General features: G+C 43.0%; 2 protein-coding genes across 2 annotated transcripts; one reads left to right on the top strand and one right to left on the bottom strand.

Moving 5' to 3' along the window:
- Window positions 1-139: 139 nt before the first annotated feature.
- Window positions 140-23,178, top strand: GFM1 (G elongation factor mitochondrial 1). Its single transcript, XM_048059517.2, has 18 exons — window positions 140-324; window positions 794-946; window positions 1,585-1,717; window positions 1,925-2,129; window positions 2,878-2,994; window positions 3,579-3,729; window positions 7,912-8,066; window positions 9,152-9,236; window positions 9,870-10,007; window positions 10,694-10,795; window positions 11,455-11,511; window positions 11,901-12,038; window positions 13,032-13,114; window positions 19,287-19,449; window positions 20,371-20,515; window positions 21,233-21,393; window positions 22,272-22,325; window positions 22,794-23,178. Exons 1-18 carry the CDS (start codon window positions 265-267, stop codon window positions 22,923-22,925), a joined length of 2,232 nt encoding a protein of 743 aa, XP_047915474.2. The 5' UTR covers window positions 140-264; the 3' UTR covers window positions 22,926-23,178.
- Window positions 13,242-18,716, bottom strand: LXN (latexin). Its single transcript, XM_067002663.1, has 6 exons — window positions 18,468-18,716; window positions 17,677-17,739; window positions 16,931-17,105; window positions 16,205-16,341; window positions 14,036-14,098; window positions 13,242-13,446 (listed from the first exon to the last, which is right to left on the bottom strand). The coding sequence occupies exons 1-6, from the start codon at window positions 18,618-18,620 to the stop codon at window positions 13,357-13,359; spliced, it is 681 nt and encodes a 226-aa protein (XP_066858764.1). The 5' UTR covers window positions 18,621-18,716; the 3' UTR covers window positions 13,242-13,356.
- Window positions 23,179-25,092: the final 1,914 nt, after the last annotated feature.

The following is a 25,092-nucleotide window of genomic DNA, read 5'->3' as shown; positions in this document are numbered from 1 at the left end:
GCAAACGTGGGAACGGCGATATCTGAACACCCCCGCTTTCTGCGCTTTTACCCTTGCGCTACCCAAGGAAGCGCTCAGGCCTCCTCCTTGCCGGCGCTCGCCGAGGGCTGCGCGCAGGCGAAATCCCCTCAGGCGGCCCCGGGGCGCCCGATCCCGGGGGCACGCAGCGAGCCCCGGCCCCGCTCCCGGCTCCCGGCGGCGCCGGCCCCGCATGCGCCGCGCTCCGGAAGCGTCGCGTTGAGGCGGCGGCGGGCGGCGGCGGCCATGCTCCGGGCGCTGCGGGCCGGGGCGGCGCGGGGCCGCCAGCAGCGGCGGCGCGGGCAGGTAGCGGGGCACGGGCGGGGACCGGCCGCCATTTCGCGAGGGGCCGCGGCGGGGGCCGGGGAGCGCCCTGACAGGGCCCGGCCGCGGGGACGCGCTGAGGGGGAGCGGGCCTGCGCCGGGCCGCACCGTGACGGGGCGGGAGGGGGATTGGGGAAAAGAGGCCAAAAGTGGCAATTCTGGGAAAAAAGGGTTGTCTGTATTCGACCTCGAGAAGTCCCTCGTTGGTCTGAAGGCGCCCGACTGGCGGAGGAAAGCTGGAGTGGCTCCATCAAGGGGATAGGGATAAAGGACAACGCGGCGGGCCTTGGCCTGGGGGGGCTGCCTGGTTCCTGGGGGCTCTGGAGGGCTTCAGGATGCTCGGAAAGGCCGCCTGGGAGCAATTTGCTGTAGAAGAGCAGGCTGACCAGAAGTTTTTTGAGCTGCGTTTGTATCTGTTCTTCCCTAAACCAGCAATGATCCTCTCTTCCAGTTTCTCCTGAACGTCTGTAGGCAATGCTCCTCAGGCATCCTTCCCAACGAGAGGATCCGCAATATCGGCATCTCCGCCCACATCGACTCGGGGAAGACAACGTTAACGGAGCGAGTCCTCTTCTACACTGGCAGGATAGCACAAATGCACGAGGTCAGTTTTCGGGGGATGCCAGAGCAGGGTGGCTCTCTGTGGGCTGTGTTGGGTGCCATCGCAGCGCTGCTGAGACTTGTTCATCTGCAGCCTGCTGTGTGGGGTCAGGGAGCTGTGCCTACAGACCCGGTGGGCACGCTGTCCTTGATGCCCCTTTAAAAATAAATGGAGAAGAAGGGAATCAAAGTGATCCCTCATTTGCTGCAGTGTTCTCCCTCTTCCAGAATACTTAAAATCATATTTCGAGACTTCTCCCTATCTCTGGTAAATATACCATGGGAGATGCATGTTTCTTTTAATACTGTCAGAGAAGGCTGTGAGAAACTGAGAGAACATAAGGATATAGTTTTTACATTCAGATATATTAGTTTATTAAATTAACAGCGAAGCTTAATTTGTGGCAGATTTTTGATAACCTCTTTCAGGGTGATGATCTTCAGGAGAGCAAAACACTGGCATAGTAGATGAAGCTGCAAAAAAATCAAGCTTCTTTGCACTTCAGGAATTAGTGATTCTCTCACATCTCCTTTTCATTGCTGCGTGAAGGATGATGCTCACTGTATGAAGGATCACTCCTGCTCCTGTAGAATTCTCAGTAAACTCTTGGAATAATTTTTATTTATTTATTTGTTGCTAAGGTGAAAGGTAAGGATGGAGTTGGAGCTGTCATGGATTCAATGGAGCTAGAGCGGCAACGTGGAATCACGATCCAGTCTGCAGCAACGTACACCATGTGGAAGGACACCAACATCAACATCATAGACACGCCAGGTAATGGCAGTTCTGAATGCTTCAGGGTTGCTCTTCCTTCGTATATAAAAAACATGGTGCCATCTTTGTGCTCATTAGTGACTGACCTTGAGATTTGGTATGTCTGGAGACCGATTTCATTGGTGTTGCTGTTTTCTGCAGCTGTGAGAAAACCATTACTACTTTTTATCATCTATGAATAACTTTTTTTTTATTGTTGTTATGTAGGACACGTAGACTTCACAATTGAAGTAGAGAGATCTTTGAGAGTTCTTGATGGAGCTATTCTGGTTCTCTGTGCTGTTGGAGGAGTTCAGTGCCAGACAATAACCGTGAACAGGCAAATGAAACGTTACGGTGTGCCGTTTGTAACGTTCATCAATAAACTGGACAGACAGGGCTCTAGTCCAGCCAGAGCAGTCCAGCAGTTGAGGTATCTATCACTTTAACTTACCTGTGAAGTAATTCTGAACTATTCACATAGCAGATTAATACTAAAAATATTGAAAACATTTTCTTGTGGAGTCTGTAATCGCGTTTTGGGAGATAATGCATGGCTCGAGGTTAAATCTTACTCTGACCTATAACAACTCTCCCTTTTGTCAAGAAAATGGGAGCAAAACAAATGTTAGCGTCAGCCCAGACTTTTACTGTCTGAGAGTTGGGTTTTTGGTGTTTACTTTGATGCTGGAACTATATTCAGAGCCACTTTAAAAAACAGCCTTTTAATTTTTCCTAGGTACTGGTAGGAAATGTCGTGTAGCTCACAGCAGGGCAATGACACAAGGTTGGGCAGTGTCTGGTTCAAATACCAGGAGTTCCGCGTGCCTCTTACCTGCCACCTTTCTGTGCCTAACTTCATCTGTGCGATACATATGTTAATGTGCAGCAAGGGAGAAGGAACTCCCGTAATCAAGTAATTAATCTGAAAGCAGTTTGTGCTGCCTTTTTTCCCATGGAAGTTGCTCACTGTATCTGTTGGGATATAGAAGTCAGGCAGTTACTCAGGTTAAAATGCAACTAGGTGTTTTTCATCAGTATTGGTAGATTTTGGCACTGCTAAAAGAACAGAATATGGGGATACGGTGTAGGAATGGGGTGTCGTTCAAAGACTATCTGGAGCACATGTATGGAGGTGCCTGTTTTTTCTTCAACTAATCGATGTTTCCTCACTTTTTCAGATCCAAGTTAAAACACAACGCAGCTTTTGTTCAGATTCCAATTGGTCTGGAGGGAAACTTTAAAGGAGTTATAGATCTAATTGAAGAAAGAGCTATATATTTTGATGGTGCATTTGGGTAAGGTTTGGAACTTGCATATTTCTTGTGCTGAAGTCACTCTTTGAATGTGTGATGCTACCTATACTTTTTATTCAGAGATGAAGAAGTCTGCTGTTTGGAAAGTTAGGGATGCAGCTTGTGCCAGGGCTGAGCTCTCCAGATTACCGCAAAATGATTCTGCAGTCAGGTTTAGTGACTGGTCGCTTCAGCATGAATCTCTGGCTAACTGCGGCGGTGTAAAGGGGTGGTAGCAATACATGCCACCCAGCGAGCTAGGAGACTTGCTTCATAACGGAGCAGATAGTGTAGATTTGGCGTGAGCTTACTGGGATGAAGATAAGATGTGGGTGAGCTTGTTGATCAGGTTGTCCTGCAGCCTTGCAAACTCCTACCGTGAGTGGGAAGAACGCTTTCCTGCTAAACCATCAAAGCATCAAAGATAGCGAGTTAATAATGCAGTTATTTATTTATTTATTTATTTTTAATATCCATGCCAACGGTAAATTTTTCTCGGTCAGGCTGGTCGTCACGACGACTGCTGATTGAAAGGCTGGCCCATGTGGTATTCCTTCAGAGTGGTTGTATTATTTGTGTGTTTTTAGCCAGACTGTTCGGTACGATGAAATTCCAGCTGAATTTAGAGCAGAGGCTGCAGATCGGCGTGGGGAATTGATCGAGTGTGTTGCTAATTCGGATGATCAACTTGGGGAGCTGTTCTTGGAAGAAAAGATCCCTACAGCTGCAGACTTAAAGGTAACTTTATGGTGTTTCTTCTTAATGTCGTGTTCTTTCTGATTTTTTTTCCCTTCTCCCTAAAACATTTCTTGAAGTCTTGAAGAAATTCTCTTTGGCTGAGTTCTGTAGGACGTCACCTCCTGCAGGTGGACTCCCAGTCCAATCCCTACTGAGGGCCCATTCCAAATTTGGCTTTTGATCGCAAAGTCTGAGCTTGTGGGTGCCCCTTTGAGCCATTTGCTTACCTCTAAGGTACATCTGCTTGTTTTTGCCATTCTGTTACCTGCCAGCAGTGCAGCTATTGATGTCTGTGACTTACCTCGTATCCTGTAGTGAATCAGTTGTGAGATGCTGTAAGTCTTCTTTGGGCCTAGGAAATCCTGCCTTGATTTGTATTTGTGTTGATGGCATCCATCTGGGGTAAAAGGAGCAGTACACTAGAAAGAAATGGGAATGACTTGACTTGAGACTCCAGAGGAAAGGAATCTAGGTCAAAAAAAAGATTTTCAAAAGAGAAGAAAAAACTAATTTCTTGAAAGATGCGGAAGGCTTGTACGTGATTTATTTTATGAAATACTTTAAATACCAAATGGCAAACATGTCAACACAGAGGGATGTGCACAGAAGTGAGGAAGAACACTATTCTTTCTACATCAGATGGTCATAGACTGAAATTTGGTTGTTCTCTGGGCAGTTTGGTATCACTGTTTTTTCAAGTGCATGTCCCCGTAGCAAAACGTGGTGGGGAGGCCTGCGAAGCCCAGCTGCTGCAGCTCTGCGTTACTTTGCAGGTCCTGCAGCCGTTTGCTCCTGGGTGAGATCTGCTTACACTGTTCAGTGGAGGCTGGAGAGTAGACACAAACGTGTTCTTTGTTTTAGGCTGTTTTGTGTCAGACTTGGCGACCTGCACGTCCTGTAACGGCTTGTTACGTGGATCGCAGTCCCTTCCCTGAGGACTGCAGATGACTAACGACTGTGGTGTTAGCTTTAGTCAGGACAGGCAGAAAAGCTTGCCTACCCCAGTCAGCCAGAGACAGCCTGTACCACACGTGGGCTCGCTTTTCCTGTGCTGTGAGCGGGGGGTGGCCTGAGGACAGCTACCTTAGGGCACTGCTCAGCAAGTTGGCATGCGCCACGCAGCCCCCGCGATGGGTGTGCAACTCAGGGCAACAACGTGCAGCCGTTGGCACGCAGCGAGCTGTTGGGCTTCGTGTCATGACAGCCGGTAGCGTAAGGGAGCCGTACCGAGGGCTGTATTGCAGGCACGATTCCAACGTGGTCGCTTTCTGCCCTTTCAGCTGTGTTATGGCCGTGCAGATTGAGTTAATTCACGCTTGGTGCAAGTGTTTGTGAGTATTTGCCACTACCTCTTGCTACTCTCAGAAGTCAACTTGAACAATAATCTTCCAGTGGCCACTATTAACAGTTATTAATCAAAGATTGAATACTGCCACAGGGGACCAGTTCCTTCATGTGATAAATAAATAAAAAATAACCACAAAAGTGCTGTGTGAAGTGCCGGTAGCCGTGGCAGAAGTGTCGCAGGCAGACTGCTTTTCCTAAGAGAGCTGCTGGTGAAGTTCAGGTCAGTTTGTCTTAGAGCAGCGGAGCGTTGCACAGAGCCTCACTGGGGGCCGAAGCCTGCCTGACGTGACACTTCCCACCTCCTTTTGCTTTTCCCCGCTGGGTGCTCAGCGGGCAGCTGCAGGAGCTGAGCCGAGCTGAGACGTGTTAGGAGCAGGAGCTATTTCTGTGAGCAGAGCCCGCCAGGCCAGCTGGGCTCGGGTCAGGTGTGATCAGAGTGTTACTTTAAACAGAGCTGTGACATTGAAGTCCTCTTCTGAGCATTTGTCTCCTTGGCAGGGCCTGCTTGCCTTTGTGCAGTAGTCCTTTTTTCCTGGTAAGATTCGCACTGCTTGCTTTCCTGGAAGTTGCCCACTGTATCCGTTAGGATATGGAGGGCTGACAGCTGCTCAGAGCTGGTGGGCGCTGCGGGTCCCCCAGGGGTAATTAATTTGAATCTTCATGGCCGCTAAACTTTGATCATTTTTAACTTTGTAACAGGCCTTGGGTTTGAGTTTAAAAAAACAAAACACAACCCACGCGCCTTGTTTTTGGCTGTCTGGGTGATTTACTGGTGGTGAGGAGTAGGCAGGAATCTGAATATCCCCACCTGGCTCGAGGTGTAAAAGCAAAGGGCTTTTTTTCAGAAGTACCAAAAAAATGTAGCTCTTATTGATATAACCGTACATTTAGCCATTCCGGTAATCAAATATTATTTTATGTTCGTGTTTCAAAGCAGCCCGTCTCTCTTAGGTAAAGATAGAAATAGAATAGCAATTCTGGAGACCTGCAGGGACCAGCCCTCCACCTAGAGGAGGGAACGGTACAGCTGTGAGTACACCAGCACCGTGAGAGGTGGCAGACTTTGAGCACCGAGCTATTTTTGATAGCTCCTGCTGGGATGAAAATCTGTTGCAAAAATGAATTTGTCTATTCAGCATGCATCTGCTTCCTACTTCTGAAAGCCAATTAATTACAGCTATAATGGCTGTAGCATTGCAGGCGCAGGTTAATTCGTACTAATACGTCCCCGAAGATGGATTTTCTTTCAGTGGCCAGCAGCCAAGTCTCCGCTGAAAAGAATCTTTTCGTAGGAATGATGCAAAGTGTGGCTCCTGGATGGCACAGTCCTCGCACGCGGTGGTTGCTGCAGATCAGCTGGCTCGACATCACCCGGTTTGCTGCCGTCCGTAACGCTGCGCTCAGGGGGCTGACGTGCCCCAGCTCCTCAGTGGGGCACGGGGTGACAATAATCTCTGTAAGGAAGTAAAAGGGCGCCTCCCCCGCCCCAAAGATAATTGTTGGTGAGGGTAAATTGCAGTCACGTTGCTCTATTTGAAAACACGTGGCCAAATAGAAACGCTGGGCATCAGCTCAGGGGTGTTTGCAGCATTGCAGTGTGTAAGAGCAGACGTGGGCCAAAGGAGCAGAAGTGCTGATGTAGGAACTTTTTCCTTGTATCACTTTTGTGAAATCATTAAATGAACAAATCGAAGGAAACACTTACCTCATTCTCAAAATGATTTTAAGGAAGGATATTATGTTTGCTCTGTCAAAGGTTTTTGTTTTTTTTCGTTGTCACTTTTGGCTCAGACAGCCCACGCTGCGCTCTCCCTTAATGATAAAGATAGTTCAGCCTTCTCTCTTCAGGTTCTCTAAATAACTCCAGGTTAGGTGATGTGATATATCTTAGTCTGTTGAGGAGAATCCATTTATCTCAGTTTATCAAAGCAAGCAGGAGCTGCTTTCGGTTGGAGTGAGGCCGCTGTGTCCGCGGGGAGGGGGCATCCTCTAGTGGCAGGGAGAGGTGAGGCCGAGGAAGCAGTCCTGGCTTCAATAACTGACTGGGGTTAGTTCCTTCCTGCCCACCTTTCCAAACCTTTACAGACAGCAGCGATAAAAGCCGTTCTGGAAGCTGTTGGTGCTCCGTTAAGCATCGCATGACATTGCAAAGCGTGGGTGGAAGGCACTGAGTAAGCAGGAGGCTGGTGTGCCATTAGGTTTTTTCTCAGCCCCCTAGGAGATCCTGGAAGGATTCCCGAGGCAGCCACACAACTTCAGCAACTGCAGATGGATGTGAATAGGTTCTTCTGCTGTGGTGTTAAAAAACTTCTCATCAAAAAACGGTGATTCCTTGGGCATGACACTTATCCAAATATCTCTGTACTACCGAAATTTCTCTTTCAGCAGAATTTTCCGTATTTTAGAGAAGCTGAAGCGTCTCATCTTGCTTTCACAAATATCCGTGTATTGTTTCCCAACGAAGTTAAATATGGGGAATGAGAGGCCTTAGACAGACTTGAAGAATCCTGACTTTATCAATGCAGAATCAAGGACCTTTTTCTGAATATTTTGGGGTTACCATTGTATTTCTTAAGCATTATCAATTCTAAGTTGAATTTAGGTTGTTGGAGGGCGTGGGGGGGAATTCTCTCGTTTCTCTAGGATACCAGTGAGCAAGGTGTAGTGGGGGCTTTTGTGGGGGGGCTCCAGCAGGCTGTGGGAGTGGCTGCTTTACTGCAGGAGTAAAGATAGCCAGCGTGGATGGAGGGGATGTCTGGAATGCTTCACGTTGGTGCTGCATCAGACTCTTGAAGCTGTTGCAGAAGGCCAGTAATGCACTGATAATTTTTCCAGCTTGCAATCAGAAGAGCAACACTGAAACAGTCCTTTACCCCCGTACTTGTGGGAAGTGCTTTGAAGAACAAAGGAGTACAGCCACTGCTGGATGCTGTCTTGGAATACCTCCCAAATCCTTCAGAAGTTGAGAACTACGCTATTCTTAACCAGGGGTAAGTACGTTCGTTAACCTTCGGTGAGGTCTTAGAATAAGGTTTGAAAGCAGCGCAATTTGTAGTGGGGAACTTCAGTAACGAAATACACGGCCATTTACCATTTGCATTAATTAAACCAATTATAATTCTGCGCCACATTCCAAAAGTAGGAGAGCTCACCTGTCATTGCAGGGTTGCTGTTTATACTTGTACTTCTAATGCGCACTAACTATTTTTCAAACGTAACATTTATATGCTGAGACAGCTCTTATAAATTAATGATAACCCTTGAAATCATGCCTACATTAGAGGAGAGAGCACATCTGAAATACGTTAACTGATGTTTTATTCATTTGGACGTGGCTGTTGAAGTAGATGTGCCATCACAATTAAGAAATATGAAACCCGACATCAGAGGCAGCAAGCAGCCCTTCACATTCCAGTCGTGGCTTAGGGGTGGTCACCAGGCCTTCTTAGTGCATTCGAGTTGTTCAGGCTCAATGAGAGCTAAATAGAAATGATGCTAATAAATACAGTTTATGGCTTTCTCCCAGCGGTCACCTGAATTTTTGAGTCCTCGCTGCTGCTGGGCCATTCCCTACATGTTAACGTCTGCCTGCTGGGACGGGCTGAAATGCCTAATGTGGCTTGTGGGCACTGGCAGAGGAGTTCTGCAGCATCCCTTCCCTGTGCTTCTGCATCCACATTGCAGTCTTACTACAAAGCTGCGTTGCAAAGCCTCGAAGATTGGCATGTTCAGCTGCTTTTAGGTCAGCCACTGGCACAACCATTTCCTGTTATATGCCTTCTTCTGTACCTGCCGGTACAGACAAGTTAACCTGTGACATACAAGCTGTAATTCAATGTATGTAACGTGCTCTTGTTTAGTGTTTTGGTGGATAATCCCCTTGCTGGCACTTACTGAAACCTTCCTGTTTTGCAAATGCAAGAACAGAACAACCCAGCATCTTCTAAGCCTCAGCTATAAAGCTGTGAAACCGAGGGCCCTTGGGACTTTACAAGACTGGACTTGTGTTTAGAGGAGACTGCTGTGTTTTCTTCTTAACGTAAACTCCATTTCCATTCCTGTTTTTTTTTTTAAGGGATTCTGAGGACAAAGCCAAGTTCCTACTGAACTCTGCTCGAGACAATTCCCAGCCTTTTATAGGCCTCGCTTTTAAACTAGAGGTAAGCTGTTTAATGTTTTTCTCCAATGCAGCAAAAACAGTAGAGAACAGTAGAAAACACGAACCTGGTTTCCAACCATAATATCCACAAATGTATCAGACACTGCCAGATTTGGAAGTCTTAAAATGGATTGTGGGACTCAAATACTTCACAATTCTCTTATTTTTCTTAGTTAAAACCTGAAAGTGTTTTTTGTTGGGGGAAGCTTGGCTTATTTCAAATACTTTCAGAGAAAAATCCAGTTTTTGTTTAAGCTGAAAATAATGGAACATGAGAGAGACAAAAAGGAAAAAATACAGTTTTAACCAAATGGGTTGCTTGCTGCCCAGATAGTAGCAGTTCAGATTTTCATGTGGAAAGTGGCTGACCAAATTGTTAGCTAATGTGTGCCTCTGTTGGGAAGGCTCAGCACTGGTAAAATTGGTGAAGTAAAGGAAATAGCCAATAAATGTCAAGCTCCTTTTCAGAGCCAAGTGAAAGCTGAGACTATGCTAAACAAAATTTCATTTTTGTATCTAGTGTGTAAATTCAAAACAGAATCGTTTGGTCAGTCAGTGCAGATCATACTTCACATGGTAGTTGTCTTGACTCCCAGAAGGATTATGTTTGATTTTTAATGAATTTTGATTTCAGGCTGGCCGTTTCGGGCAGTTAACTTACCTTCGAGTTTATCAGGGGATGCTGAAGAAGTCTGATTATATTTATAACACTAGGACTGGGAAGAGAGTGCGTGTCCAAAGACTTGTCCGAATGCATTCAGACAACATGGAGGTGAGTGAGGGGCAGTCCAGGCACACGGGCTGCCTTTTGAGATGCTCTTACTAAACACGCTTCTCACTTTTCGGGTATCTCTGAATGATGTGATATGTCAAATTTCTGCTTTTGTTGTTAATTCATATTTGCCTGTAGCATTTAATAGACGTCTACAAGAAACTGAATGATCTTCAGTGTATTATTCCCACTGAAGTGGAATAATCTTTGCCCGGGAAGCATTATAAGATGGCTTTGAGATGACAGCTAAAGAAAACTAGCTGTGGTATTATCCCCATGTTCCATGCTTGTGGGAGAAGGGAAATAGGATTGGCAAAACACAGAGCAGTTTTCTTTCATGTGATTATTGAACACTATTCTTAAACTGAAAATTGATTCTCAAACTGCTGCAAATGCAACTCATTCCTGTTTAAAATTCCTTAACTCTATTCCTTAACTTAAGCTGGATCACGACTGCCTGTAAAAATGTTTTGTTGATTGCTTTGCATCCTTACATTAAGTTAGCATCCAAGCTGAGATACACTTTTTGGGCATTCGCTTTGAAGAAATGGATAGGGGGAAAAAAAGGAGCTTACCGTTAGGCTTTTAAATATGGTGTTTATATCTCTGCTTAAAACCAAATGTAGTTTTTAATACACTAATATCTTTTTCAGTGTCCTCTAAACAGTAAATTTTTCTTTCTTAAGGATGTGAACGAAGTTTATGCAGGAGACATATGTGCGTTGTTTGGAATTGATTGTGCTAGTGGGGATACGTTCACTGATAAAACGAGCACTGACATCTCCATGGTGAGTATGCCCCCTCTGTACGCCTCATCACGTACAGTAATTTACTAGGATTTTGTTGTAAATTTTTTAAGTCATTTATCCTGTTTAAATATTTTTGATGTATTCACAACTGCAAATATTTTTTGTGATTGTTATACCTCAGGAAGGCTGTATATGTAGAAGTACGGTACACTCAAGAGATGCACATTTGTTTACTATACTTGACATCAAATCCACTATTGCAGTGTTGTCAAACTGTTCAGGGCTGTTGGAAGCATTACTGCATCATTTGCTGTCCGTGGGTAACTGGATACTACTGAGCTATGTATTTGTATACAGATGTAAAGATATCATTTTTATTTATACGTACATTTACAAAAATTGATGGAAAGCAGAGTCAGAAGTAGTGTGAATCCATACAGAGACCAGCTTGCCTCTAGGTAAGTATTGGAAATGCTGTGGTTGGCAGCATGGCATTTATTAAGTCATAGCCTTGTAGCAATCCTGAGGAGAACTACGTAATTTTGTTGTACTTACACAATGATATTAGATTCAGGTTGCTAAGTAAAGCAGTCATCTGTTTGTGACCCAGAGTTCTTGTGATCAACATTTTCTGTAGAAGTTGTGTCACTAGGTGTAGCAAAACCTGACTGAATGATCTCTTCCTTCATGACTTGCAGGAATCAATTCACATCCCTGATCCTGTCATTTCAGTAGCTATGAAGCCTTCCAACAAGGTAGGAACCTGTGAATCAACCCTCTTCTGACCGAGTTGCCTTCTTTCTGCCGCTTTTATTACTTTGTGCTGGTTAGCAGTCAAATACAAAATCGTATAGACTAAGGTGAGCATTGTTGTGAAATATTCTTTTGAAAGTACTTAAGAACATATCCACGTTACCTGAATGATGTGTTACTTAACCGTAAAGAACATGTGTGTCTTTGAGCTAGGTAAACATGGACTTCAAATAACTGGAGAAATAAATGCAGCTCTAAATGTCTGGCTGTTTCAGAAAATAATCTCGTGAGATTAGAAGTGCTAAGCAGTCGACAAGAAAATTTCTGGTTTCTTTGTGTGACTTCTGGATGTTCAGTTAATGTTTGCTTTGCATGTGTAATTGTTTTTTAGAGTGACCTCGATAAATTTTCAAAAGGTCTGAGCCGCTTTTCAAGGGAAGATCCCACCTTTAGAATCCATTTTGATGATGAGAGCAAAGAGACCATTGTTTCTGGAATGGGAGAACTGCACTTGGAAATCTATGCCCAGGTAATTTGGAAAGCAGAATCCATGGACTCTGCTTTTGACTATTTTGCCAACCAACAATTCTTCCTTTCTGGTGGAGACATTGCATCGCTATACAAAAATTCATCTGCAGATAGGATAATCGATGCCAGTCTTTAGGCGTGATTTTGGCATTGAGTACTTTAGGTCTCTTCAAATTTGCAGGATTCTTTGCAGGTGCACAACTAAACTTACTTTAGTGTAAATCATGGTTCTCATGTTACAGCTATTTTGAGGTTTTCCTAGCAAAAAGTACCACGGCATTAATGTGACCACTAATAGCTGCTCAGGGAAATGCTTAACTTCTTAGTCCACTTCTGAAGACTCTTTCTCTCTAGTGGATCTATTTTGAAGGCTTATAATCTATTTAAATGAAGCTTCTGTCTAGAATATTTGTACTTTTTTTTTGGTTCAAAGACATAAAAATATTGTAGTAAGCACTATACTTTGCTTTAGCAGCCTTTGCTTATAATGAATTTTACTGTTAATTATTTCCTACAAGAAAAGAGAAATATTCTGTTTCCACCTTTAAAAAAAGGTATCATTCCATAATGAGAGATGATGCAGGCAGGAGGGAATAGTTACTTGCAGTGATTTATTTGTGTCTTTCAAGTTGATACCTATTCTGGATTTTAGTCTAGATACAGCAGATGTATCTGAAATGTTGAAAGACTGAAGAAAAGATGGCTTTTGTTTTGGAAGACGTAAACTTGAATAAAATAATCACATGGTTGCTTTTCCCTGTGTAAAGCTATAGCCCCTAAACATGAATGACTGCAAAACGACAGTACATAATTTTTAACACTGTTTTCTTGAAGGAAAGTAAAAGACAAAAACAGAAACTTCCCAAATCAGTCCACTCCCAAACTGAAAAACTGGTTAACCCTGATCAAGTTTCTCATTTCAAAAAGTTTTGTAATAAAATTATTGCTGTGGTGTAGGTACAACTCTATTTCATTCTTTTTTTTTTTCCTGCAGCGAATGGACAGAGAATATGGTTGCCCTTGCACCATGGGAAAGCCAAAAGTTGCCTTTAGAGAGAACATATCTGCACCTGTGCCGTAAGTATTCTTTTTAGCAACAACGGAGTTTTTTTGTTTGTTTTGACACAGAATTTGACTACAAAGTAGAGAAAGTGCCAGACTGAAGCACAACATAGAAGGGGAAAATGTTTGTTTGAACAAAGGCTCTTTCTTCGTAGCTTTATTGTGTGTCCACCCCACCGACTTACATATCCCCCCCTTGAAATGCTTATGGTAGCATCTGAGCTTCTTCCATTGCTGTATCAGATGCTGCAGTCGTCCTATACGTGTTGTGGCTGACGGCTATTCTGTGTTACTTCAGTGCCATGCTGCGGATGCCAAAGAACTGTCATTTGCCAGGGAATAATCTCCTGTGGGTAGAAAGTAAAAATGCAGGAAGTGAGAAGGTGTTTTCTTTGAACAATATCGAACTGGAACTGACTGCTCTAACAGCCATACCTGGGCTGGCTTTAACTAGGTTGATCCTGTACCAGTAATGCTGCAGAATAAGCAGCACAACACACAGTCCTGTCGAATTGTTCAAGTGTTTTAAGTTCTCCTGCAGGAGCACTGTTCACAGCTCCAGCCAGAATGCAGTTAAGCAGTCCAGGATGCTGGCAGCTTCTTCTTCCCTTTATCCCTGGCCAATAGTATTTCCCAAGAGGAGGGAGCTGTGAATGACCACTGTATTGAACCTCTGCCATTTGCAAGAAACAGCAGGAAATCGGTTGAAAATTAGTCTCCTGACACAAATTGGAGACCTGTTCTCCCCTGCCTGCATAGGGACAGATGCAGGTAATGCTGAGACAGATGGGTGATCGTTGCCCTAACCTCCCCCGTTTCACCAGCTGACCTCCAGGCACCAAATCTGTGAACACCCCACCATCTGCATGTCCAAGTTGGACATTACACAGCTGGCAGTCTCCAAAACAGAAAAGCTTTTTAGAAATAAGACTTTACCTGGGACACATTTTCATGAAGTAGAATCTTGTAGTCAAATTCAAGATACTCATCACTTCTTTTCTGGAAAGATAAGATGAAAAGGGCTGAACTTAAGACTTCCCCCTTCCTTAAAAGTAGTGAAACAGTTCGCTTTGGTTATAGTAAAAAGTCTCTGATACATTTCAGATGAAACTGGCCGCTCATGTTAACGAATAAAGCAGATGTAGCTTAGTCATTACAGTAAAACAATAATGTTTTGTTTGTGAACTCTAAAAATCACTTTTGAGACTGTAGATAACATTTAAAACCACACTAATTCCTCCTTTAAAGAAGCTAGACACATCATAACTTTAGGAACTTACTTGGAAAGGGAATATCTGATTCTATAAGGTGTCAGCTTAGCTTGAAAATTCATGAATAAAATTGTCAACAGAGTAAGATTTACAAGACACTCCAAATGCTTTATAATGCATAGGAAGTTATCAGTGAATAACAGAATACCTACTGACCTTTGGAACATGCTCTTTACATAACTACTCATCAGGCAGAAGGAACAACATTACTAGAGAAAGATTATAGCTGGCTTAATAGCCTTTTGTCTTCCTTATCCTTAAATTCACCTGGTTTGTTAAAGAGGGTTTTAAAATCTTGCACGTGTGTAGCCCTGCACCATCTGTGAACTACTTTAAGATAGCCATCAGAAGGAGCAAAGTGTTAACAAATCCTGCTCCCAAAATGAGTTTCTGCCTTGCCTTCATACCCAAAACTTCATGAGAATTCACTGGCTGTGCTGGGTGGACAAATATTTGGGCTCTGAAAGTCTTTCTTTACGGAAGAAAACCCAATATATTGAAAATCTAAACAGGAGGTCCGCTTTCTCAGATCTAGCTTACATACTACATTTAAAGTTGACCATCACTGTAGGAATTATTCTTAACTCACAGTATATTTTCGCCTGTTTGAATAGAGTAGAACTGAAAGAATCTACAGAATTCTATTAAATTAAACATTTTTGCTCTGATAGTAACTTTTCTGAAAACAGGTTGCCTTTCCAGGTAGAAAGCCTTCAAGGCCTGTTGATGCTGGCAGCTGTTGACTCAGTTTGAATAGCTGTATTAAGATTTGACGGTTGTATTTATTTCTGAGCTTAGGGTAGATTTCTGAGCTTAGCTGCTCGGGATTAACACAGTACTTGTCATCACTCAAAAAATAGTGAAATATAAAACATTTAATCCTGAGGTATTCCGTTCCCTCGCCGTCTTGTGACGTGTTTTCCTGAATGCAGTTTCCGTATCATAAACTTAATTGATGCTTATCATGATGATTTAAGTCTAGGAGCAATGCTCCAATTGACTGAACTTTAAACATCAGGTAGAAAGCTCACCCTGAGGTGTTATAGAAATTGTTAAATGGGTCGTTTAACTCTTTAAAAAAAAAAAAAAAAAGCTTTCCTGCAATACGAACGTCTCATCTAAAAATTAATTTATTCCACTCCCCTCAAGTAAAAAGCAGCATTACTAAGAATAAGTTTGGGGAAAAAAAGTTGTGTGGAATTAAATCAGTATTTTCTTTCTTGATTAGCATTTGAACTAGCAAATGAATGGAGACTGGAATAGTATAAACAAAAAGCAACGTAGATTGTATTTTATTGAAGTTGAGATGCAGCCCATTTCTGTTTGGCTAGATCTTGGGTACTGCAGAGATATCATGCAGTATTATGGTGACTGATTGCTAGATCTTGATGTAAATCAAGATTATTCCAATGCCTGCTGTGCAGGTCCAAGATTACTGGCAGATCAGCCTGCACTATAGATGAAAGGCAGGAAAGTAATGTAAAACTGTAAGCAAAGGGATGACCCCTAAGTGGAAAGGAAATTTTTATTTTAACTAAATAAGCATAGAATACTGCTCTCGCAAGAAGACTGCTTCTAGAAACAAAATTCAGGAAGAGAAGAAGTAGTCTAAATAAACAGGCAGTCCATCGATGAAAGCATTCATGACTTGGTAGAGGAAAGGGGCAGGTGGAACAAAAAGCTTAAACACTGGCTTCAAAATGAAAGACCAAGCAGCTGAGACACAGCTGAGGTTTCTTGCTTAAGAACTTTGCCTCAGCTGTAGTTCGGTACATGCCACAATTGTTTAGCTCCTGAATATTAAATTTCTTTCAGGGCACTGATGGTAACTTACCACTTGCTTCACGTGTTTTATTTGGGCAAGTTGGTACTTAGTATTTTCAGTTGAGTTCTGCCATATCACGTAGCCAGAGGCAGCCCAGGCTAGCGCTCTGATGGGCTCCATTTCTGGGGGCACATTGCTGTAGCTGTCTGGGAAACAAAGCAAAAAATACACATCAAGCAAGATTCATGGAGTCGCAGTCATTAATGGGATGATACAGCTTAGTAGATAGGGTCTGGTGCTAAAACTCGGGGGACCTGGCTGATGTTTCTTGCTGTTACAGTCCTATATGATCTTGGAATAGCTGCTATACCACCCCTGTGCTCCACTTCTTCCTCTTAACACACATTCTGTAAGGTCTTCAAGGCAGGGGTTGCTCTAAAGTAAGCGCAGACCAGAGCAGTGCAGTTTGGCACCTGGTGTGCTACCAGGAACAGATAAAGAAGAGGTTAAGAGGTAACAGAGGGTTTTCAAGGAGCAGTCACGTGCAAATCATGTATCAGCTCTGCAGTTCAGAGCTGATGAATGAACTTGGCAATGTTGTAATTGACACACCATGCGGAATAAGGAGGAAGCGTGTATTCAGAGAAGGGCTAACGGCCCGATCCCCCTTGGTCCCAGCTCCTATGGTACGGGCTCCCACGTGGATCATGGACCACCACCACGTTAGCTCAGGTTTGCTTCTGGCCATGGAACACATTCTCTCGCTTCTTTCTCACCCAGGTCCCTTCTTTGTACCTGGTACGTTCTCTGCCACAAGCTCGTTTTTCAGGCTCTTGATTCGATTGTAGAATAGGTTATCTGCTTCATCTGTGTTCTTAAGTTCTCCTTCAATTGTAAATTGCACATCTGGAGCAGCGTTTTTGTTGCCCAGATGATAAAGAACCTCAGCAGTGCAGTTAACAGTACTGTCCTGTTACAGAGTTAATTAAGGTATTAATATTTGATTAAATGCATGTATAATATTAGTAATTTGCACTTTAAAATGTATTTTTTTTTATTTTCTTAGAGTATGGCCCACAGAGATTTGTGATTATTTAAGACAAGATTACATTCATAGCATTTCTGTGGATATACTTTAAAGGCACTTTTCCTTCTGTAGAGTTCTATAAGGCAATGGTTGTGCAGAATGTCACTCGTGTTACTCAGGTGGAGTCACGGGTTCGCATAACTTCAATTTGAAATTGAATGACATTGTAATGCCCTTGTCATTTCCCTCAATTTGATGTCACAGCAGTAAGCATCAGATGCTCAGGGCTTGTATGGTGTAGGAAGTGGTGATTCCCTTTTGGTAAAATTCAGCCTTTTTTTCCCCCTCCCTCTGATTTGCAATGTAGAAAAATCTGAAACACAATCCCCAGGTATTATGGTGTGTCCACTGGCCTTGGCTAAGATCAGCAGCCTGGAGTTTTGGCTGTTCAGTACACATCAGTGGTGCCAACTTCTGCCCGCAGAATGTGTTAACGAAGTAAATCGGAACTCACTTTCTCAAAGATGTCTTCTAACACAAACTCCAGATGGTATTTATGCCCGACGTCATCAATATCCTAAATAAGGAGAACATTAAGAACATTTATTTTGTAAAATGCTGAATTTCTTTGCATTCTGGAAAAGTTTCTAGTTATTATGAAACAGACCGCAGCAGCGTCACTCTGTAATATGCATACAGAGCTGAGCTATTCTTTTATTTTTTCCAGCCGTTGTCAAAATTTCTCATTCAACATGCACCTGGTGCAGAACCCGATTAGTACCGCCTCTTCCCTTTCTAGTCTTGCACACTGGTATCCCGGTATGATTCTGTCCTGTAACGTGTACTGCTTGGTTAAACTCTGAGACAAGAATCTTACTTGGGTTCCTTACACCGCATACATTTTGCATTTTGTTAGGAATTGCATTAAGTCTTTTTACAGGACCGGCTATCTACAGTTAAGCAAGCGTGTTAGCTTTGCTAGAGCACGGGTTATAGCAGGCTTAGGGGCAAACCAACAACTCTGTGGTGAATTTTGTCTCCCTGACTGCAGCAAAAAGAGCATCCTCCTCTAAGTGAGCGTGCTTCGGAGGTTCTGTAGGTAGGGCTTCCTTGATGGAACACCGTCTGCCCGGAGAAGGGCCCAGTCACTGCGGCAGCGTTGTCAAAGCGGGCAAGGACACAGCTTCTATTTCGTACATCGCCCCCGGGCGGCGTCGCCTCGGGGGTGCCCGCAGCTGAGGGAGGCGCCGCCCGCCCCGCCCCGCCCCGCCCCGCGCCCCCTCAGGCCCCGCGGCCGGGCCTCACCTGGCGGCGGGCGCGGCTCAGGGCCCTCAGCGCCGGGCCGCGCCCGGGGCTCCCGCGGCGCCACGCGATGAAGGCCGCGGCCAGCGCCGCCGCCCGGCCGGGGAGGCAGTGGGAGGGCGGCAGCTCCGCCGCGGGGCTCGGTCCCTGCGACATGGAGGGGCGAGGAGGGCGGCCCGGCACGGCAGGGCTGTCCCCGCCGGCAGCAGGAAGCGGCGGTGTGGGGAGGAGCGGTCCCGGAGCCGCCCTCCTCCTCCTCCTCCTCCTCCTCACCACCGTAGCCCCTCCTAACATCCTGGAACCACACAGCCAGGGTTGAATATCGCAAAAAAAAACTAAATCCCTCTCAAATCCCTCTAGTTTCCTTAAAAAAAAAACCAAAAGTATACCACAGTTTGGTGTTTTTTTTTTCCCCCTAATCACTCTTGCCCAGTGTGCTCCTAACATCAAAGTACTTTGTGGGAGGAGACCGTGGGTACGCGTGGAAATAAGAGCTTGTGATTCAGGCAGGCAAGGAGCCCGAAGGTAATCCGGCTTTATTAGCGTTGCTTGCCATATACAGAAGTGTTCTGAGTTGTTAAATCAGCACAGGCTCGTAGGTTCCAGCTTGCAAGATGAAGAAACGCGTTGTTCCTCCTTTGAGCACTTGAATATTCTCAGCTGTTGTTTCAGCCACACAACATTCAGCCTTTCTGATTAAGTGTAGCTAAACGGAGTGGAGCAGAATGCACAACAGTAACTTCTTCCTTATAAAACCATGGTTAGAGCGTAACTTCTGTAATGAATAACATAGCGTTCTGTGGGGTTTTTGCTTGGTTTTAGGTTTGAATATACACATAAGAAACAGACTGGTGGAGCGGGCCAGTACGGCAAAGTTATAGGAGTCCTTGAGCCCCTGGATCCTGAAGACTACACAAAATTAGAATTTGAAGACAGAACTATTGGCACGAATGTTCCAAAACAATTTGTGCCCGCTGTTGAAAAGGTACAAAGCGATTTGTGTATGTCTGTGATATAAGAAATACTGATTCTTGTTTTTTTTTTTTTTTTTTTTCCAATATTCTGTTAACGTTTACTATGACTGTCTTGCCCCAGGCAAGGAGACTTTTCCCATTATTTCAGTGGAAGCAGAATCAAATTTCTATGCTTTTGCTTAATATCTTACATTCCTAACTTTTCCACTTAATTTAGAAGCTGCTGTTTGTTTTCTTTGGTAGCGTGTGCTTGCTCTATTTCCATAGCAGTGCCTTAGTACGAAAGGTAGGCTTTCGTTTCTGACAGTAAAACAAGCCTCCTTCTGATAAATCTGCTTTTTAATTTCCATGTTCTGCTTCTGATTGTGGCCGTATAATTATTATCCTTGGTTCTGAAACATGCAACTTTTTTGTGATTTCTCTGAAACCAAATACATAGGTAACTGTAGTTAAGTTAACTTAATGTATGAGTTACCAACTATTCCTTTTTTTTCCTCCACTTCTGTGGGTTGCTTCTGTTCGTGTAACTGTATAATTTATCGTATACAACTTTAATACTCTTCTCTCGATCTTGTCATGATCTTTGAAATCCTCAATCAAACTAAAAGAACTCTTTCATTATTCCATGATGCAACACTTCCAGATTTTTCCCAAGTCCTGGAAAAAAAAACACACAGTCTCAAAAGAATCTTGTTTTTCAATCCAATAGTTGAAGTAGTCATTTTCCACGTAAAGCATTCTTTCAGTCTTTGATCATACAGCCCCTTAACAAAACAAAATCCTGAGTGCTTTCCTTTTCCTTGTCTTCTATCTTATTACACGATTTCTGTTAAGGTGACCAAGTTTAGTGTCTTTTATAGGCCATTGTTAATAGCAGTCTTTTTAAAGCTTAATCTCAGTCTGAAAACTAACTTTAAGATGTTACTTGACAGGGATTTCGGGACGCATGTGAAAAAGGTTTAACGTCAGGGCACAAGATATCTGGAGTCCGATTTGTCTTAGAAGATGGTGCACATCACATGGTGGACTCCAACGAGTTCTCTTTCATCAGAGCAGGAGAAGGAGCCCTAAAGCAAGGTATAAAACTAGTAGTCTGAATGTGTAGTCCTACTGGCTTCTTTATTGTTGGAACAAATTTTAACGACATCATTTCTTTAGGTTGGTTTGTTGCCTGGTGTATCCATACGTATATTCAAAGTCTGGCTGGTTGTGTAGAGCAGAATATGCGCAAGAATTCGTAGAAATTTTGAGGAAGGCAGACTAATCTTATAGTTGTATGAAGGAAGTTCTTTTTCCTAGATTAGATTAAAAAAACACCAAAAGCTTCGTATTTATTGAGGTAAAAAAATGAAAACATTCTGTCACATCAAAACGTTCTATCAAACTACGTGCCTGACAGCATTACCATCTCTGGAATAAAAGGTAGCGGGGCTGGAATTCCAGGTAGTCAATATTGTTTCCCCCCCCCCCCATAAGAAACATTCAGCATTAACCATTAAACAGTTCTTTGCTATCCGTAGGGGTATTCTGAATGACACCAGGCTTGTTCTGTAGTTTATATAGCTGCCTGTGAATTTAGTTGGAAGTTAATTTATGCAGTCTTGCAAAGCACAGCTTAATGTTCCCGCTAACTTTTGTTGTCCTGGATCCAATAGGAAGCATGTCTTAGTTGTCACTACTGGCCTTACCACAGGAGTGGCTTTGGGTGGCTTCTTGCAAGACCAAATTCAGAATCATTTAATGGGTACGATTTAGATAGGCTTAAGAGTGTATTTCATGTTCTTTTTACTCCAGCTATGGAAAATGCCACTGTGCGTATACTTGAACCCATTATGGCCGTGGAGGTGATGGCACCCACTGAGTTCCAGGGAGCAGTGATAGCTGGAATTAATCGCCGGCATGGAGTGATCACAGGGCAAGACGGCTTGGAGGGTTACTTTACTCTCTATGCTGAGGTATGTGCTGGTAGCTGCTTCCTGACCCTTTCTTCTCCACTGTTTTCTTTTGACTCTGTTACTGGTTTTCTTACTGGCTAGAATTTTAAACGTTTTAGTCAAGTTATTCAGCGGATAAGCTTATAATGAATTTTCCATTTGTAGAAGCATATTGTGCAGTGTTAGTAAACCTATTGTAAACCTGTCCTGCTACAGAGAAGTGTATTTATTAACCTAAAATCATGTAGTGTCAGAGAAAGGAACAGAACGTGATTTTTGTCAAGACTGGCTGGCTGTGCTGCCTTGGAGTGAAACAAATCTGTGCAGCAATAGTGATGCACAGAGTTAAGGGGGATCTTTTTGGCAGCTGTCTTCCTTCAGCTGATAACTGCATTAACTGTAGTAATCGCAGATAAGCGCAAAGGATTTTTCTTCACACCTTTCATGTCCCTTATAAAATATATTCGTTCTCATGTTAGATCATGTGAAATGTCCATCTAACAGTGGTGGTAGGGTAAATCCTCTCAGCAAAGCTTTAAGTAATGACAAACGATACTGTGCATCACTCCTGCTTCGTAAATTGTATTTAGAGCTGCAGCCTTCGATACTTCAAGTGTCGTGATCTCTTGCTAGGTGATGCAGGTTACTGAATTTGGCACACTCCAGTATCTGGTACGTTCAAACTGAGATTATGGGGATTTTCTGCTGAAAATACATTGTGAATATACATTAGTTGAAATATGAGGTATTTACAAAAGCAGATAATAAAATCAGTATTGTTTACAAAGACTGACAGGTTTTACTGTCTCTTCATATCATAATTGAGATTAGTTGGATGATAACCAAAAGTAGATGGAAAAATATTTTGTTCCTACAAGAATAATATGCTTGGATTTTAGGTGCCACTGAATGATATGTTTGGATATGCCACTGAGCTGCGGTCTTGCACAGAGGTAAGTACTCTAAGGATTTTTCACTAGAAGATTCTTACTTCTGTGAACCAAGTGTGCTAATTTGCATCAGCGTTGACATAATACATGCAGCAGGAAAAGTGATAAAAATGGAAACAAATAAAGAATAGGAAAATATCGTTAGAGCTATTACTGTTACTTTAACAGTTTTTTAATTAACGTAGCTATCACTAGCTGTATAATTATCAGACAAAAAATCCTTGCATACTTCGGGGAGGGAAGACATTCAGAGTTGTAAATAATACAAAGCAACAATATCAAAGAAACAATGTTCAGATACTGTTCGTTTATTTTCGTATCTTACATCTACATGCCTCAGTATACAGTGCTTGTATACTTCGTTGTAAGTTTTTGCTGCATGTTATTTCACAGATTTGGGTGAGGCCTACAGCTAAATAAGGTTACTCGTTTAGCATCCTAATTTTGACTATTTTCTTTCCAACTCTTCAGGGAAAGGGTGAATATACAATGGAATACAGTAAATATCAACCGTGTTTTCCCAGTACTCAAGAAGAAATAATCAACAAATACCTCGAAGCAACAGGACGACTTCCTGCAAAAAAGGGCAAAGCAAAGAGCTGACTTTTTTTTTCCTCTTGAGTACATTGAACGGTTTTTCACAATCTTCTCAAAAAGCTCGGTTGCCCAAGCCATACGAGCAGTCAATCCTGGCTGGGTAAGTGCAGGCTTCAGTGGGACATGGACTTGTAATTTAACGTAATATCCTTCCTTTGTGGTATGCTCAGAAGTCTCACCAGGAGATTACAGCTGAATTGTTCAGATGTAAATGCTGCTCGTTAACAAAATACAGAAATATTATAACATTGATAATAATTTGTCTTGAAATTTGTCTCAATCCATTTTATTAAAATAATTTTATTTTTTTACTTGATAAATCATTGTTTTGTAAGTAGGCTAGTTACTACTTCTCTGTCTTTGAAAGTTTAAAAATTTTATGTTAGCGGGCTAAATACTAACTCTGGATAGGCACGGAGGATGAATTGTCATCCAATACCGAGTATTTTTCATGTCAGTGCTCCAAGCACAGATCCTTTGCTCCTGCAGCTCACTTACAGCATATAGTCCAGAGGAATGCCAGTATTTCTTCCTTATTCTTCAGAAACAATGCAAAGAACCTCCAAAGTCGTAACGAATTGACCAAGGTCATCTGTCAGTGCTGCTTGCTTATCACCAGCTCTGCTTATCACTTGCTGTACATGGCATTTGAAAAGAGTTGACAAGAACGTACATACAAGTTAACTCTTCACAAAATTATGAGCAATATGGTTTTATTTTATATGCTTGCTTTCTTGGCTCCTTTTCAGAAAGCCAAACAAGAGATTACTTTTTTTAGAATTTTACAGTCAGGAGAGCATGTTGCTGATGATGCTTAGGTCGCTAATCAGTTAATGAGATCTTGCTTGCTCATAAAGAACAGATAAAACAAGGATGTTAGAATTAGGTGAGAAAAAGAAGATACCATTTTCATTTAATTATTACCAGAAGATCCACTCTGCATTTTGTTTGCGTGCTCTCTCTTCCTGACCTACTCAGCTTAACAGCATTTTTGCAGATTTCCAGTAAACAGAGGAGGAAGTTCCAGTTCAAAACCAACTACATTCCTGGCACAGGATCATGGTTGATGTTTACCAGACGCAGAGAGAACTGCAATGGCTGGGCTTCTTTTCCTCAGCATTCACAGAAAGACAGTGAAAATTACTCATTTTAAACTTGGAATGCGTACAGTGTCAGAGATTTGTCGGTGGCATGTAAATGCTAACTCAGTGCAGGCATAATGTTGTATGTAAGTACGGTGTTGCTTTGGGCCAAATCCTTCTTGATTCCCTTACATCCGTAGCTTTTATTTTTGTGAAAATGTTCAGCTGGAACGAGTTTCAAGAAAAGCCCTGCAGGTTCTCTGACATTTGGAGATTTCCTTAAATAAGCAAACGTTATAGCACGTTTGCCAAAGTTCAAGGATGCCTTATGCAGTGTGAATGCAATGTAAGGAAAGAAATGGGGGCTAGTTATTATTTTTGGTTATATTTATGGCTTTTATGTTACGCTTTTTAGAGGCCAGTCATGATGTGAATTCTTGGCTGATAGATTCCGCCAGGTGTGTGCTGGTTCTCCACAAATCTAACACAGATGATTAGACCACAGCCTCAGGTTGCAGGCACGATGTAGGGACAGCTGAGGCACGGTGAGGTCTGTTGAACTTAAATATGAGGGAGAAAAATCTACAGGCAGGCGGGAAGGCTACTGGATGTGGGGGACGGTGGACGAAGGAATGGGAAGAAACACTAGCAATAGCTTCAGTTTGGAGATTTTATTTCTTCATGTGTTTTTTTTTTTTTAACTTCAATCAAATTTTAGGTAGCACTTGTAGTATACGTGATGTAGTTGAGCTCTTCGACGTATGCTGTGCTTTTTTTTTTGTGTGTGTGTGTAAAGAATTCACTGTGAACCAGCCTAAGCCTCAACACAGGTACCGTCTGCGTTGACTTAACCAAGGCATTTGCTTCAGTGCAAACTATGTCATTTCAGGTTCTGATCCATTGAGTGAAATCTTGGCCCTAAAGAAGTTGGTAGAAGTTTTGCCTTTGCCTTTGTATTCCAACAGGGTTGCTGCTTGCCCAGAAGTTAGTATGTGCGGGTGCTTAACTGCCCTAAGTTGCATTATTCATATGGAATCAAAGTAATCCTGGTCTGGGAAGTTGACTGTACATGACCCTCTGTTCTAGGTATG

This window comes from Anser cygnoides, chromosome 9 (assembly GCF_040182565.1).
Source record: "Anser cygnoides isolate HZ-2024a breed goose chromosome 9, Taihu_goose_T2T_genome, whole genome shotgun sequence".
Taxonomy (NCBI): domain Eukaryota; kingdom Metazoa; phylum Chordata; class Aves; order Anseriformes; family Anatidae; genus Anser; species Anser cygnoides.
The sequence above is the reverse complement of the archived record's forward strand: the minus strand, read 5'-3'. Positions and strand labels throughout refer to the sequence as shown.

Excerpts from the sequence above, each read along its gene's own strand:
- GFM1 (XM_048059517.2), top strand. The coding sequence starts at position 265 with ATGCTCCGGGCGCTGCGGGCCGGGGCGGCGCGGGGCCGCCAGCAGCGG. Across the intron at positions 10,796-11,454 it reads CGAGCACTGACATCTCCATG|GAATCAATTCACATCCCTGA; the intron begins GTGAGTATGCCC and ends CATGACTTGCAG. Across the intron at positions 20,516-21,232 it reads AGAAGGAGCCCTAAAGCAAG|CTATGGAAAATGCCACTGTG; the intron begins GTATAAAACTAG and ends TTTTTACTCCAG.
- LXN (XM_067002663.1), bottom strand. The coding sequence starts at position 18,620 with ATGTCGCAGGGACCGAGCCCCGCGGCGGAGCTGCCGCCCTCCCACTGC. Across the intron at positions 17,740-18,467 it reads TGAGCCGCGCCCGCCGCCAG|GATATTGATGACGTCGGGCA; the intron begins GTGAGGCCCGGC and ends CTCCTTATTTAG. Across the intron at positions 13,447-14,035 it reads TTCATGAAAATGTGTCCCAG|GAGATTATTCCCTGGCAAAT; the intron begins GTAAAGTCTTAT and ends TTCTACCCACAG.